Source organism: Panulirus ornatus, chromosome 59 (assembly GCF_036320965.1).
Source record: "Panulirus ornatus isolate Po-2019 chromosome 59, ASM3632096v1, whole genome shotgun sequence".
NCBI lineage: Eukaryota > Metazoa > Arthropoda > Malacostraca > Decapoda > Palinuridae > Panulirus > Panulirus ornatus.
The window spans coordinates 7,130,226-7,146,486 of NC_092282.1; the positions used below are offsets into that span (position 1 = coordinate 7,130,226).

Below are 16,261 nucleotides of genomic sequence, written 5' to 3' on the forward strand. Positions count from 1 at the left end.
CATGATCCCTGGTATTCAGTGCAAAGAGATTCACCTGAAGAACCATTTTTGAAACAAAATGTAAATTGGATAAAGAGGTTAAGAAATTACTACTAGACAATATAGTATATCCATTAACTTGAAATATACATTCAATCAACCCAGGAACACATTTTTCAAATGTCCTTGAAAGTACATTACAGCAAGGATACTAGAAACGAGAAAATCTTACTCAAAGCTGGCACTTACCGAATAATTCACCACAGCTAGCATATTCTGTGACAAGGTAAATCATGCGCTCTGTTTCCATCACTTGATATAACCGAATAATGTATGGATGTCTCAATTTCTTCAAGATCTCGATCTCTCTGAGGATTTTCCTTAAATTATCAGCATCTATTTTGCTTTTGTCAATAATTTTGATGGCAACCTAAAAAGGAAAAGAGACATTTGAGTAAGATAGTCTTAACCCTCACTTCGTATATTCAAGAGTAAAGAGTACATTAACTGACTTATCATGAAAATCTGATTATGAAGTAAAACAAGCTGCAAACTGCAGTAGGGATTTAAACAAGGTGACAAATAATTCGACTTTACATTAACATGGTCAAACATAATCAAGTACAGAGGTTAAATAGTGGAGAAAGTGTTTTAGTATAAGAAAATTACTGTGAACACAAGCAACTAAAAGCATAGGAAGAAGACTGAAATAAAAAGATGAACCAGAGGGAAAGTTTTATATTTCAAAAGGAAATCTGCCATACAAAAAGATGGCCCTAACCACTCCCCTTAATTTTTTTCCTGTATTTTTTGAGCGTAAATCTGGCATACACTAAAAACTGAAGTGCTGAAGTAAAACCTCCTATTAAAATGGAAATAATATCAATACATGTTTATGAATTATGTGTAAAGCAATACAAACTACCAGTATAAGATTATGGGCAAATATCAATACAGTTTACTTTTCTTAAACTACAATGAAAATAAAAAAAAACAAGTTTCTTCAATAAAGTAATACTTCCAATCATATATAAACAGTAGAATGTGTATGGCATCTCTAGTTAGCTAATTACTAACAAATCAACTTCAAACATTTACAGGGAGACGTCATGATAAATTCCTGAATTCAAAACACAACCTGTGCGTCTTTGGTACGCTATGTCATAACCAAATGACGTCTTATCACTAGAGAACTGAAAAGGTCAGCTTTGAGCTATTGAAAAGTATGTTTCACATTAAGATTCCTCACTTGCCTTCACTTCATGTAATCATTCCCTGAGCCTTTGGGTTTGTTTACTCCAGGCCACACAAATGCTAAAGCACACGTATAACATAACTATAGAAGATTGGTCTGAAAATTCTCCTTGTAAATAATGCTAAAAACACTATCATGCTTCAACCACATCATGCAACTAGCCATGACATCACACAAGAGTAACCCTACCACTCTCCTTGCAGTTCAGTCTGACCCAAAAGGTTGTCAGAAGGTGACAAAAACAAAAGAATTTTCAGATCACCCTTACAATATAGTTGTTATGAATGCCATGAAGAATAAATATATGAAAACATTTTCCAATCAGACACTCTATCAACAAAATTTCATGATTAGAGTACTGAAGCAAGTCACTTGATGAATAGTCACTTCCACCATGTCCTGGTTGGCTATTGCCTAACCCAAACAGATAAAGCCATCAACTTTGATATGAGATGTCTAGAAATGAAAAATGTTACATAAACAGAGTGAGGCAGTCAAGTTGGTAACTACTTGAAACATAAAAGATTCTAATGCTATTCTCTCCCTTTTCAAATCACAAGGCAGCTGATACGAGTGAGAAACAACAGAAGATGGTATGTGAGTTTGGGAGTGTGTGTGAAAGGACAAAGTTGAGACTAGATGTAAATAAAAGCAAGGTTATCAGGTTTAACAGAGAATAGAGACAGGTTATTTGGATAGTGAGTCTGACTGGACAGCACCTGGAGGAAGTGTTTTAGATACTTGGAAGTGGATATGGCAAGGTATGGAACCATGGGAACTGAAGTAGGGGTCATGGGAGCACCGAGAATTATGTGGAAAGAAAGGTCACTACCTGGAAAATGGCAAACAAGAAGTGAGTCAGTTGTTGTTTGCCAATGATACAGCTCTAGTGGCTGATTTGTGTGAGAAACTGCAGAAGTTGGTGACTGAGTTCAGAAAAGTGTGTATGGGTGTTTATGTATATATAAGTATGAGTGGATGGGCCATTCTTTCTTCATAAATTTCCTGGCGCTACCTCACTGATGAAGGAAACAGTGACTGAGTATAATGATAAATACATACACATATACAGACTTTTCTTTCTTTCTTTTTTTCAAACTATTCGCCATTTCCCGCATTAGCGAGGTAGCGTTACGAACAGAGGACTGGGCCTTTGAGGGAGTATCCTCACCTGGCCCCCTTCTCTGTCCCTTCTTTTGGGAAAAAAAAAAAAAAAAGAGAGGGGAGGATTTCCAGCCCCCTGCTCCCTCCCAATTTAGTCGCCTTCTACGACACGCAGGGAATACGTGGGAAGTATTCTTTCTCCCCTATTCCTAGGGATAGACAACGAAGGCCACATTCGTTCACACTTAGTCTCTAGCTGTCATGTATAATGCACCGAAACCACAGCTCCTTTTCCAAATCCAGGTCCCACAAAACTTTCCATGGTATACCCAAGACGCTTCACATGCCCTGGTTCAATCCATTGACAGCATGTTGACCCTGGTATACCACATCGTTCCAATCTCCTCTAGTCCTTGCACACCCTTTCACCCTTCTGCATATTCAGGCCCCGATCACTCAAAATCTTTTTCACTCCATCTTTCCAACTCCAATTTGGTCTCCCACTTCTCCTCGTTCCCTCCACCTCTGACACATATATTCTCTTTGTCAATCTTTCCTCACTCATTCTCTCCATGTGACCAAACCATTTCAAAACACCCTCTTCTGCTCTCTCAACTACACTCTTTTTATTACTACACATCTCTCTTACCCTTACATTACTTACTCGATCAAGCCACCACACACCACATATCGTCCTCAAACATCTCATTTCCAGCACATCCACCCTCCTCCACACAACTCCATCTATAGCCCATGTCTCGCAACCATATAATATTGTTGGAACCACTATTCCTTCAAACATACCCCTTTTTGCTTTCCAAGATAACGTTCTCAACTTCCACACATTTTTCAATGCTCCCAAAACTTTTGCCCCCTCCCCCAACCTATGATTCACTGTTGAACATAGCCCAATTAGTGCTAAGTGACATGAACTAACACCAGCCCCACTACAATTAATGATTTCACATCCTCAAATGCTGTTGCCATGCTGCTAATGCTACCAACACACACACCATCAATCATCTTCTGTTAGTTAATCTAGTGAAGGACAGTCCCTACCAAGCCACTGGACTATAACATCACATAGATTAATTAGAGCATAAATTAGAGAGATTAGTCTAATATTTTACAACCAGTAAGAATAACAGTAGCTGAGTTACTGAATACGACAATGTTTTCATGACCCTACAGTAAACAGAGAACTAGAAAATAAGTGAATATTTCATATTTCAAAACCAGCCTAAACTATTCATTAAGAAAAGTTTTCCCTAAAGAGATTTCGAAGTGATAAAACAAACACTATACACTTGTAGAGACATGTGACTTGTGTGAGTTAAGAGGAGGTTCAAACAAAAGATGCACAGAACAATTAGGTCTTACGCATTAATGAAAGCTGCTCAACAGTCACAGGACAATTATCTATTATAACACATTCTAGTCTTATTTCTTTCAAAACTTCTGCTCTTAGGTGCATTCACACATGTCTCAATCTGACATCTACATAAACCTGAGATTCTGATAAAAAAGATGCAAATTATTACCACTTTTGACAAGTAGGAATTTTCATCTGGTGGTTACTGTGCTTACCTCACAATTAAGCAAGTTTAATTCTAATGAATGAGCTCAGCAAAAAATCTATGACAAGTACCTTTATCTTCATTGACAATGTTTAACTAACATTGTCACATGCTTTACATAAGGAAAAGGAATAATGTCAACTATCAAATTTAACTGGCAAGCTGTCACATTTTATCAAAACACATTCCTATACAGAACTAAACAATCTGGTACTTAAAAGCACTGCTGCTGTTTGGCTAGCTCGAAAGCTACAAAAGTTTCATGATCCCTGGTATTCAGTGCAAAGAGATTCACCTGAAGAACCATTTTTGAAACAAAATGTAAATTGGATAAAGAGGTTAAGAAATTACTACTAGACAATATAGTATATCCATTAACTTGAAATATACATTCAATCAACCCAGGAACACATTTTTCAAATGTCCTTGAAAGTACATTACAGCAAGGATACTAGAAACGAGAAAATCTTACTCAAAGCTGGCACTTACCGAATAATTCACCACAGCTAGCATATTCTGTGACAAGGTAAATCATGCGCTCTGTTTCCATCACTTGATATAACCGAATAATGTATGGATGTCTCAATTTCTTCAAGATCTCGATCTCTCTGAGGATTTTCCTTAAATTATCAGCATCTATTTTGCTTTTGTCAATAATTTTGATGGCAACCTAAAAAGGAAAAGAGACATTTGAGTAAGATAGTCTTAACCCTCACTTCGTATATTCAAGAGTAAAGAGTACATTAACTGACTTATCATGAAAATCTGATTATGAAGTAAAACAAGCTGCAAACTGCAGTAGGGATTTAAACAAGGTGACAAATAATTCGACTTTACATTAACATGGTCAAACATAATCAAGTACAGAGGTTAAATAGTGGAGAAAGTGTTTTAGTATAAGAAAATTACTGTGAACACAAGCAACTAAAAGCATAGGAAGAAGACTGAAATAAAAAGATGAACCAGAGGGAAAGTTTTATATTTCAAAAGGAAATCTGCCATACAAAAAGATGGCCCTAACCACTCCCCTTAATTTTTTTCCTGTATTTTTTGAGCGTAAATCTGGCATACACTAAAAACTGAAGTGCTGAAGTAAAACCTCCTATTAAAATGGAAATAATATCAATACATGTTTATGAATTATGTGTAAAGCAATACAAACTACCAGTATAAGATTATGGGCAAATATCAATACAGTTTACTTTTCTTAAACTACAATGAAAATAAAAAAAAACAAGTTTCTTCAATAAAGTAATACTTCCAATCATATATAAACAGTAGAATGTGTATGGCATCTCTAGTTAGCTAATTACTAACAAATCAACTTCAAACATTTACAGGGAGACGTCATGATAAATTCCTGAATTCAAAACACAACCTGTGCGTCTTTGGTACGCTATGTCATAACCAAATGACGTCTTATCACTAGAGAACTGAAAAGGTCAGCTTTGAGCTATTGAAAAGTATGTTTCACATTAAGATTCCTCACTTGCCTTCACTTCATGTAATCATTCCCTGAGCCTTTGGGTTTGTTTACTCCAGGCCACACAAATGCTAAAGCACACGTATAACATAACTATAGAAGATTGGTCTGAAAATTCTCCTTGTAAATAATGCTAAAAACACTATCATGCTTCAACCACATCATGCAACTAGCCATGACATCACACCAAGAGTAACCCTACCACTCTCCTTGCAGTTCAGTCTGACCCAAAAGGTTGTCAGAAGGTGACAAAAACAAAAGAATTTTCAGATCACCCTTACAATATAGTTGTTATGAATGCCATGAAGAATAAATATATGAATACATTCTGACTGACAGACAAAAAAATAAAATAAGTGAAGCTCAGGCAAAATACAACAGGAAACATTAAAGCCCAATGTGGCTATCCTAGGTAACCTAAGAGTAACACAACACATAAGGAAAGTAAAACTAGTACATAAAAACAATTTACATAAACTTCATGTTTATTTACACAGTACCAAAGGTTCTTATCTGAAAAAGGGAGTCTTTTATCAACTACTAAATAAAAATATATTACACCAGATAAACAACTACTGGTAAATCTAATCACAGATCTTAAGAGAAGGAAACACCATGCTGAAAATTAGGAATATTAATGGGATTTTTGAAGATGAAACAGAAAATGAATAACAAAGTTTATGTGATTTTTACTCAAGAAATAGTTTATCTACAATAAACAGCATATGGAGACTTTTGACATGGACATCCCCTTGAGGGAACTCCCAAAGTGAGTATGCAACAGAGATATACACAGAATAGTTTTTACGAGGAGAAAGAAAGCTGTAAGTACAAATGATATTGAGTGGAAGAGGAGAACAGGGCAATCTGACCAAAATACTAAATAATAGTCCACATGATACCTTCAAATAATTGTTACAAAAACACAAGGTAAGTTTATAGATTCTGACAACAGGTTACTCATTACAGTTATGGTTATTCACGAAGAAAATTATTAAAAAGATGACAGCACATATAAGAGCTGAAATCTAAAAGATCAAATATATTACCAGATGAATACACACACAAAAGAATGCAAAAACATTTTCCTGAGGAAAATTATACTGACAAAAAGTGGAGCTAAACACAAGTACCAAAAATGCAACTTAAAAACATAAAAAAAATGTACATCAACATGAAAGAAATCAAAGCAAAAAACACAACTTTCATCCAACTGAAAAATAAAAAGACCGGACACTAGCTAGACTGGAAAATGAACAGAAAAGAAAAATCATGAAAAAGATGGAACAAACATGGATGATACAGTACAAAACAAACTCGCATAATAAGATGCAATACAAAACAAACATTCACATGGCAATAAAAACACAAAAGAAGCCTTCATAAGACAATGTGCCAAAATAAACAAAAAACCTGACATAACATCATAATACAATAAGAAAAGCGTTCACGTAATATTTTGATACGAATAACAAAACTTCCCATGAGAATATGATACAAAACAAAACAAGCCTTCACTGACAGAATAATGCAATATACAACAAACCTTCGCATAACAAAATGACATAAAACATTACAAACTTTCTCATGATAAGATACACAACAAACATTTACATAACAGTATAACACAATACACAATAAATCATTATATAAAAGTTTGATACAACACACAACAAACCTTTACATAACAATATGATACCAAACATGATAAACCTTCACATGACAACATGATTCACTTTCACAGGAAAGTTCTATACAACCTCGAACGTAATGCATCTTTGTTGACAATGCAACAATCCTCAATCTCTCATGGCTACATCTATGTACAGGTAAAAAAGTCAAGGCAATGAAAGGCTAATTACAAAAAATGGCAAAATGCAACAATCCTCAATCTCTCATGGCTACATCTTTGTACAGGTAAAAAAGTCAAGGCAATGAAAGGCTAATTACAAAAAATGGCAATCATTTGAATCTGACCATGAAATCCACATAAAAATGACCTAAAAATATAATAATGCATGTAATTTCCAAGTTTTATGTTCCTACCTTCAATATTAAAGTGCTAATGGCCTCGACATGACTGTATTAGAGGAAGAACAGCTTACATTAAAACAACGTCTCTCTTTGTTTATGGGGAGACGTCTCAGGACAGAAGTACTCTACTGTTCATGGATACACTCTCCCTCTGTTACATGATACAATGGGGATTCATACAAGACATGACTGAGACCCAAGAGAGCTTGGTATGTCAGACTATCTCATAAATCATCATCTTAACTGTGATATCTATGCTCTGAACTCAAGAGGGAAAGTTTTGCAAGAAATATAAAATAAAAAAGCTAGAAATCCCACTCCTGAGTTTCATAGGTTTAGAGATAAGTTTTTCATCTTCATAACAGTAATGGTTACAAAAGAAAAGCAGAGTGGTTTAAAAAATAAGTAAATATGAAAAGTAGCAGAAGATTATATGTGAGCTCGGCTTGAAAGAGAGATACTTATGAAGAATTATCCTGAGTAATCATAATCATATACACCAGTAAAAGAATGAAATACCATGGTTCTGAGAAAAGGATGAAAAATGGTATGCAGAGTAAAAACGAAGTTAAATCTGACAAGGACACTAACACAATCATTATTCAGAAAAAAAATAGAGTAAAGTACTAAAGGGTACTACCTCGCAAACGCGGGAGACAGCAACAAAGCAAAATATAAATAAATAAAATACTAAAGGGTGTAATCCTATTTGCCATTCATAAATTCTAATATCCTTTTTCAACCTGTTTTTTAACTCCTTTATGAATACTAATAATAATGGAAAACTATTACTTATACTCTTATCATATCAAAATAATGTCGCTGTGCCTTAGCCTCCAAGTCAGGGGGGCTATGTTGAAGCAGGACTTGAGAAAACTTCTAAATTCTATGCTTTGTAAATTGGAACAATTTCAGTAATTTGACTTAGTTTAGTTAATTACTATATGAGCAAGAAATCATCTTACGGCACGCTTTGAAAAAAAATGAAGATTCAAATAAAAAATTGAAAAGAATGAGATAGAACTTGAAGAAACTTTCAACTTTAAAAATACCTAGTCTATTATGAATTTCAAACTTTATACAATATCATATTGATATGGTATTTCATTTTTCTCTTCTTTATGAATAATGATGCTGTACTGCGTCTTCCAAATGAGAAACACTCTCAAAGTGAAAACGTCTGTACTAAAATAACCAGCCATATGCTATGAGGAGAACTGTAAAGTGCTAGCAGGTAAATATAAATTCATCTCCACAAATGTAAAAGGTCCTGACATTTTCACTGCTTTCTCAATAGCATGCCAATGCCTGCAAAGTACATGCAGTTGCAAAAAAGGGAGCATTCAAGAATATAAAAAAAATAAAAGAAACACCAAAAGATGGACGCTAAAACTACAAAGACCTTCATGCAAGTTATTAAAAAGAAGAGAAAAGAAGAATAAATTTAGAGCAATTTTACTACAACGGTACAAAGAAACTTCAACAAAACCCTTCAGGCTGGAGTGCTGTACCATGAAAATACAAGACCTGACTTGTGACTGGTATCACAGACATGAAATCAAAGTTTAGTCCAAACAAATAAAAAGGAAAAAAAAAGGGGGTAGGCAAATCTGTTAGTCGCATATAACTGTTAAAAGGCTCATATTACATGCCTCAATTTGGGTTTATGAGAGAATGCATAGGAAAAATGGCAAGTCCTTGAAAACATAAAATATGATGGCAGTCAGAATCAGTAAACGAGTAACATTAAACTTATCGTTCATATTAAGTCAAGACTACAGATGAGAAAACATTTCTTCAGCCAGAGAACTTAAAAGAACAAACTTCCTTAAATAATAGATGCTAAGACAGAATCACAAAGAAATTTAAAGCCAGACTTGATTAGCATCTGCTAAACATGGATACATATTAGCCTGGGCCTAAAAAACACATTAACCTTAAGCGTTAGTGCATATTTCAACCACAGACGATTCCTAAGAGATATGGAAACGATAATGACATTAAAAGAATAAATTCTTGAAAATTCAACACTGCTAAAGCTCAGAAATCATGAATCAACTTACTCAAATTTTTCTCTAAAGTATTATTCCACTGGGTTGCCAAGGAGAATGAGTCTAAAGCTCAAATGGTTTATGGGTTGAATCCAATATTCAAGACAAAGTGTTTTACCTATTGCAATACAAAGATATGGACTAATACTATTCCTGTCTTAATTCAAAACAACATACTGGTAAGTTATCATCCAAATAAAGCATCAAAACCATGTTTCAACAAGTCTTTCTTCCTTAAATTGCTTCCAGTTATATTTGAGGAACTGATTCAAGCTTTATCAATACATTTTATGAAAATGAGCTCATGCATTTAATCTAATCTACAGCATATAATCAACTATGACATGATCTTTATGTATTTCCATCAATCATTTACTAAAGGCTATAAATCAGTCAAGCTGCCTAACCAAAAATTCTTATAACAACAATCCAGGATCTAGGATTTATTAAAAATAAAATTGATGTATCAGTCCTATACATACACTGCAATATGCCACAATCTCTTTTACCATCTTATAAATTTCGTTAATATGATACTTCTTTACTTACTTGATTTAACAAGATTATCATAAACACCCTACATCAACAAGTAAATATGAGGTATGTAATGCCACTGGATATTAATGATAAATTCAACAATACATCATTCAGTATTTTTAGACTTTTTGACAAGATATATACGGACCACTGTTTTCCTATCAGTGAGCTATTACTGAAAGACTTGCACACTTACTTTTATCATACACAATTAATGTCTATTCCCCAATTTTAATACCTTTGATGTTATGAAATCAATGATGAATGAGATGTTGCTGTATGTTATTAACATCTCATGACTGAGATTATATCTATGGCCATATCAAAGTTTACATATTTGATGTATTCACATTTTTTTATTCATCAGCTAGTTTCACCTTAAGCAAGGCTGTTTTTAAGAACAAGGCTCTTTTTAACATAAAAAGTAAGAGGACCTTTGCAACAGTTCATCAGCCTTTTCTACACATTCAAAAGATTTGTAATGAAAAACAATGAGCCAGATGTAAGGAAGTACTCAAATTCAACCCACTGAAAGTTTCTTAACCTACAACTCAGAATGCCCAACAACGACAACAAATGCAAGAAGTTACCTGTTCTTCCACTATCAGTAATAAAAAGTGGATACTATACACAGTCAGCCAAAAATAAAAACTACTCAAAAAGAATTCTTCATGAAAATGTGTTGCACATTAAAAACAAATCTAATACTGTAATCTAAAGGCAGAAAATTGTACAATAATACCATAAAAATTAAAGATGTAGCATTCGACAAGATAATGAGAAACTTATGAGAAAAAGATGGCTTAAAAAATCTTCTGATTGTGCATGAAGTTAATCAACCCTCTAGTCATATAACAATAATTGTTTTTAAAGCATACCTGGTAAAAATTTTGAACTACATTGCTCAGTACTCACACAAGGCTCATACACTTATCAAAAGGTCAAATATCTGACCTTTGTCAGGCCAATTGAAAGCATTTTTCAGACTCACTCTTGCATGTGTGAACTTGATTACAACTAATAAACAATACTAATTCTACAGAACGATAAATTTCACAAACTCAGTATAACAAATACGCATACAACTGACAGTAAATCATCCCTACACAGTATAATACCTAAATTTAGAGACCAAGTCTTTTAGGTCTACAACCATAATTCTGACCATAAAGCAATTTATGGCCTGAAATTTTGATTGCGCAAGTATTAAATGTTTGGAAACCCATCTGTGTCCACCACTAATCACTAGGGAAGCCTCCACAATGCCAGCCTCAAGAGGGGATGCAGCACAGCCATAATCAGATGGGTTTTCCAAGGAATACTTGTGTTGCCTATATTGCATGGTAGTTCTTGGAAGTGCAATATTACTGGGTGAGAATATTGTATAGAAAATATCAAAAACAACTGTAATAAAGTAAACCACCAAAGGTGGCATTTTCTCAGTTGTGAACCATCTTATAAATTACAGGGAATAGGCATGGCAAAATCAAAACTTAGTTTTATGCTAATCAATACCTTAAGTTCTTACATCAACCAACACTTTAGGTTCTGGAAAAGAACACCATAAAGTAAATAAAACAAAGAAGCTAATGTGACTTTTACAGGTCTGGTCAAATACATCTGCAGTGAGCAAGGGTTATGACTCCTGATAATGGAATATCAATGGACAGCCAGATGGACAATGACAATGGACAAAAGGATCCATAAGTGTCTTCCATGCTATGTAAACAACAAGAAAAGTTATGAGGATCAAATCTTCCTAATCCATTATATATCATCGATGAAAAGCTCAAAGTCAAACACTGATGCCACATGAAGCCATATTTGGTCAGCAAAATCTCACAACTACCAATTTGGTGAAAAAAATAAATGAATGATACCCTGTTGTATACAAACACATTTCTGTAACTGTTTTCCCTATCTGATACCTTTTTATCAACAGGAGGTATTCTTTTACTGACACATCTGAAATAGAATGGTGCAAGGTACAATATTTTAAGACACCACAGCAAAGCTTCTATTTCTCCCATAATCATAGTTCAAAAACCATGTGATTCTTTCTAACATATGAATGCATATCTTAAGATACTTTTTTTTCCTATATTTCATGAGCAACAACAGCATACACTTTAAACATTGGCAAATGATTAACTGATAAGGATTTCTTTTCACAGTGACCGACCTGGTAATGACAAAGTATGCCCAATTATGGCCATCATAATTGAAAAGAAAATAGGATATGAGAAAAGAAGTAGAGAATCCTATCAATCAGAGCTCAGGTTTTTGTAGACCTGACCCTTACAAGTACAAAAGGGTGGGAAAGAAGTAAAAGAATTCTGCAGCTTTACTGTTTGAGAAAAGGGGTTATCATAACATTCAATCCTCAAGTGACTAATGTCCACAGAAACTATAGGAAGTAGCAAACAGACATGTGCAATGGGTCTGGTAGCAGGGACATACACAGGAGCCAAAATAATATCTGTCATAAAGAAAGAGAGCAGCAACATCATAACTGTTGATGAGATAATCCCATGAAAATCAAGGATGGGTAAGGCTTTTGACTTTGACCAATAGATAGAGAGCCATCCCCGATATGTGAGTACCAACAAGGTGAATAAAACCCATGTATATGAAAGACCTGCTTAAAAGGAATATAATTATGACACATACAACACTCCCAACTTTTGGAAATAAGTCTATCAATAAAATATAATACATAAATTCTCTTAATATACCCAAGTATAGCTAAGTTGGGTCTATACTGATAATCTCCCCAAGCAATACTCACAAAATAATATAAGTAGCAGAGTATCTGGCATGTTTCAGCCAACAGTAACTACTCCCAACCCAATGAAATTTTCCATTCTTTGGAGCCACATCCAATTTCCTTGGGTTATCTATTACTATGCAATATCTTATAAATGGAAATCAGTTGTTCTCCCACACGAGACTATGACTGAGATCATCAAGACAAACTAAACTTCATCTTTCAAACAACACAACAGCTTTAAAGTTACAAAAATAACATCTCTAACCACTTAAGACCAGATAGTTCAAAGAGTGTTTTCTTTACATTTATAAAACCCCAATATACTTCAATAATTTTCCCTCTGATTATTACTTCATTTCATAAATCACATCCAGCACCATCACATCTCTAATTCTTACTAGGATTGTCATGACAATGGTCGTCAATACTCGTACATACAATGCAAATACCTACCTACGTGCTTTTACAGAATCTAACGAGATTTCAAAGTGTCACAGTGACGCTATTTCATATCTACTCCACTTTTCACAATACCTTATTATGGATAATTGATTACTAAAGCTCAGCTTGATTAATTAATGAACTTTGTTTCAATGATCACTCATAACAATGAAAATTCTGTATTCAAATAACTTCATAAATTATCATTATGCATCATATATACAATTCATCCCATACAAATGACATATGTGAAGAAAATTAAATGACCTTTGATTCAATTTACTGGATCTCAGAAAACCTTTCAAAATTTATGCAGTCACTACATGACTGATAAATTTCCTCTTACCAGAGAACTGATGTCATGGTACTTTGGACTACAATGTTATTGATGATATTTTTCATGTCACTGTACTGTACTGAGATACGATACACAGATTGTAATTCATTCTCTCATTTCTCATTCTGTGTCAATAAGCAAGTTAATGGTAAGGAAGGTTATGAACTTTACAGAAAATGTGTTCATTAACTTAAAAGTTAGCAAAATACTTCAAGAATTTAAAAAAGCATATGAAAACCTCTCCTAACTTCTCAATGAAGCTATGATTTGCCTTACTTTTTTCATCATAATCGACATATACCTAAAAAATGCTGTTTGCTAAATCCAGCCACATATAGAATGTTCACAAGAACATCTTTGCTTACATTTGAACTCCATGCACAATCCCCTACACAACAACAATCCTCCCAGACCATAATAATCATATATTTCATGTAACTGAAAATAAGGTGTATGTTGGCTACCAGGATAAATCAAATGTTTCACAGCCTCTGTTGATTTCTAGAAATATTTCACCTACTTTTACATAAAGCAATTCCACATTTTCCCTAATGTTTATCACCCTCTTTACTGTACAAGAAAAAGACAGAGAATAAAGGTTAACATGTGCAGGACTACTTCTTTCTCAATATAGTTAAACTTCATAAATATTAAAAACAAAATTCCAAAATCTAAATCCACATGGCCTTAAATTCAATAACTATCAATGTACGTTTTTCAAAAACTATAAAATTTGGGGAATGTCTTACCATATAGAAAAAATTCCATCAGAACTAATATGGTATGATCTGGTCTATATAATCCTTAAAAATGAAAATTAAAGAGAAAGAATATGTTGAGAAGCTGTCCCTTTATAAATGGCCTTAAATCTCTACAGGATACGAAGGCAATAACTTTTTGCCCAAATTTCAGCAGTTAACCCTATTGTTCTCATATGATAACATCAAAGAGAGTAGAAGTGTGTGAAGACAGGTCAGGCCAGCACGGCACTATGGGGTATGCAGTGGGTGTCATACACCGAGCTGGAGGGCTGGGACCATCCCACTCCTGAGCTGTTTATCTGCGTCCCTGACCATTGACAGCTTATGCTACTCACACACAGTGATGAAGCGTCTCCACACCGGCCTTGGCCTCGGCGTGGGTTGAATACGTGTGCGTGAGTGCCTGTAGGAGTGCGTACAGTGCAGGTGGTGGTGTCTGTGTTGCCCCAACATAACACGTAACCAGTGCCTCAGCCCTGGTCTGATCAGACCCTCTCCTTACCTCCCCATACACCGCCTCTCCCCACGATTATTCACCACAGTCATAAAGCAATTTTCCACCTGTGTCATTCTCCATAGGGCTTCCAGGTCATAAAATCTGGCAAGATAATATCTTTTCATGAGACGAGACCCAAGATAAACAAACCGTTTACTAGCACTTCCTTACCTTGGATTGTGTTACTTTGTGTGTTGCGAGTTTCACTACAGCAAAGTTACCCTTTCCAATTGTCTTTTCGAATTCATAATAGCCTACACGCACTAATCTTTCCGCATTACACGATACAGTCTGCTCCGACGAGCCATCCATCGTTGCCATTTTGGTTTTGACTAGTGCTATTTTTTGGTAGAGTTAGTTTCTTCTTCTAAAACCTACGCATATTCATTCTTGTGGTAGAAGAAAACCGCAAACATCTTTTTCAAAGAGGAATACACATATACTTGGGGGAAACGTAATACTATATCCATATTTTCAGTTTAGTGTATCATAACCATTTAACTTTGGTGTATGCGCACTATCGGATATTTATGCACCGACGATCCTCCCTGTAAAATTCTAAATGCATTGTGACAATGCGAAATTTTCTCTTATGACCTCACGGAAGGTTTTATGGTATTCAAAACACACCATCACAACTTTAGAAGGAAAAAAAATAAGGGATATTATTGGAACATATCGTCTGCATTTTTGAAGGACATCTCGGTCCTACGTCGTCTGCTACCTGATGGATTCCCGCGTAAATTCAAACTACTCAGCCTTTATATTTCGCTTTTACCATATCCCATATATGGCAAGCACTCGGAAAGCAGATGATCCATCAACAGATGCTGCAGGGAATTTAGTGGTCATCGAAACATCTCTCGGATACGGCTGAAAGAAGAGTTCATTCATTCATTTGGGTAAATATTGTCAGTACACATTTGAATGAAAGTTTGCGGCAGCCTGAGGCGCTTCGTGCTGACCCGCTGACCCTATATGTACCCAGTGGTTCCGTGTCCGTACTCAGCGGCTCTCCTCCGACAGTAGATATTGGGTACAATACTCGGAATGCGGGATAAAACGGCCATGACCTTGATAACGGCCCATGACGAGTGAAGACACCGTAGGTCCGGGGGTTGGGGTGGGGGCGGGGAACTGGGGTGAAGAACTACCTCACAAACCTTCTTGTTTTTTTCATGTAAATTTATTCCTTGAACCTTCACTGCTCCATAGGAATACATGAGACACTATAGACTACGCAAGAAAGTAAGTGCGAAGAGGTACTATATACTGTGCGTATATAGAAGATAAAGCTGAAAGGTTAAGGGGTAGTACTGTATTCCCATACGCAGCCATAAAATCGCGTTCTTTACAGCTTTGGTTTTATGTAAGTCCAAGTATGTATTCTGTAACAGTATGTGTAAACCGGGATGATATACTGTTTTTACGATAAA

The 16,261-nt window shown here is 35.1% G+C and overlaps 1 protein-coding gene across 2 annotated transcripts in view; it reads right to left on the reverse strand.

Annotated features, from left to right (window-relative positions):
• Nucleotides 1–15,456, reverse strand: part of LOC139767069 (uncharacterized) — a 120,825-nt gene extending 105,369 nt beyond the window's left edge. The window contains exons 1-2 of one of the 2 annotated variants that reach the window (XM_071696035.1): nt 14,997–15,456; nt 4,405–4,585 (exon numbers count right to left, since the gene is read on the reverse strand). In XM_071696035.1, the coding sequence (XP_071552136.1) occupies nt 4,405–4,585; nt 14,997–15,146 (331 nt within the window). In that variant the 5' untranslated portion in view covers nt 15,147–15,456. Of the gene's footprint in view, nt 1–228; nt 581–4,404; nt 4,586–14,996 lie in introns of those variants that run through there. The other variant, XM_071696034.1, reaches the window with a different exon arrangement.
• Between the last annotated feature and the right edge of the window lie 805 nt (nt 15,457–16,261).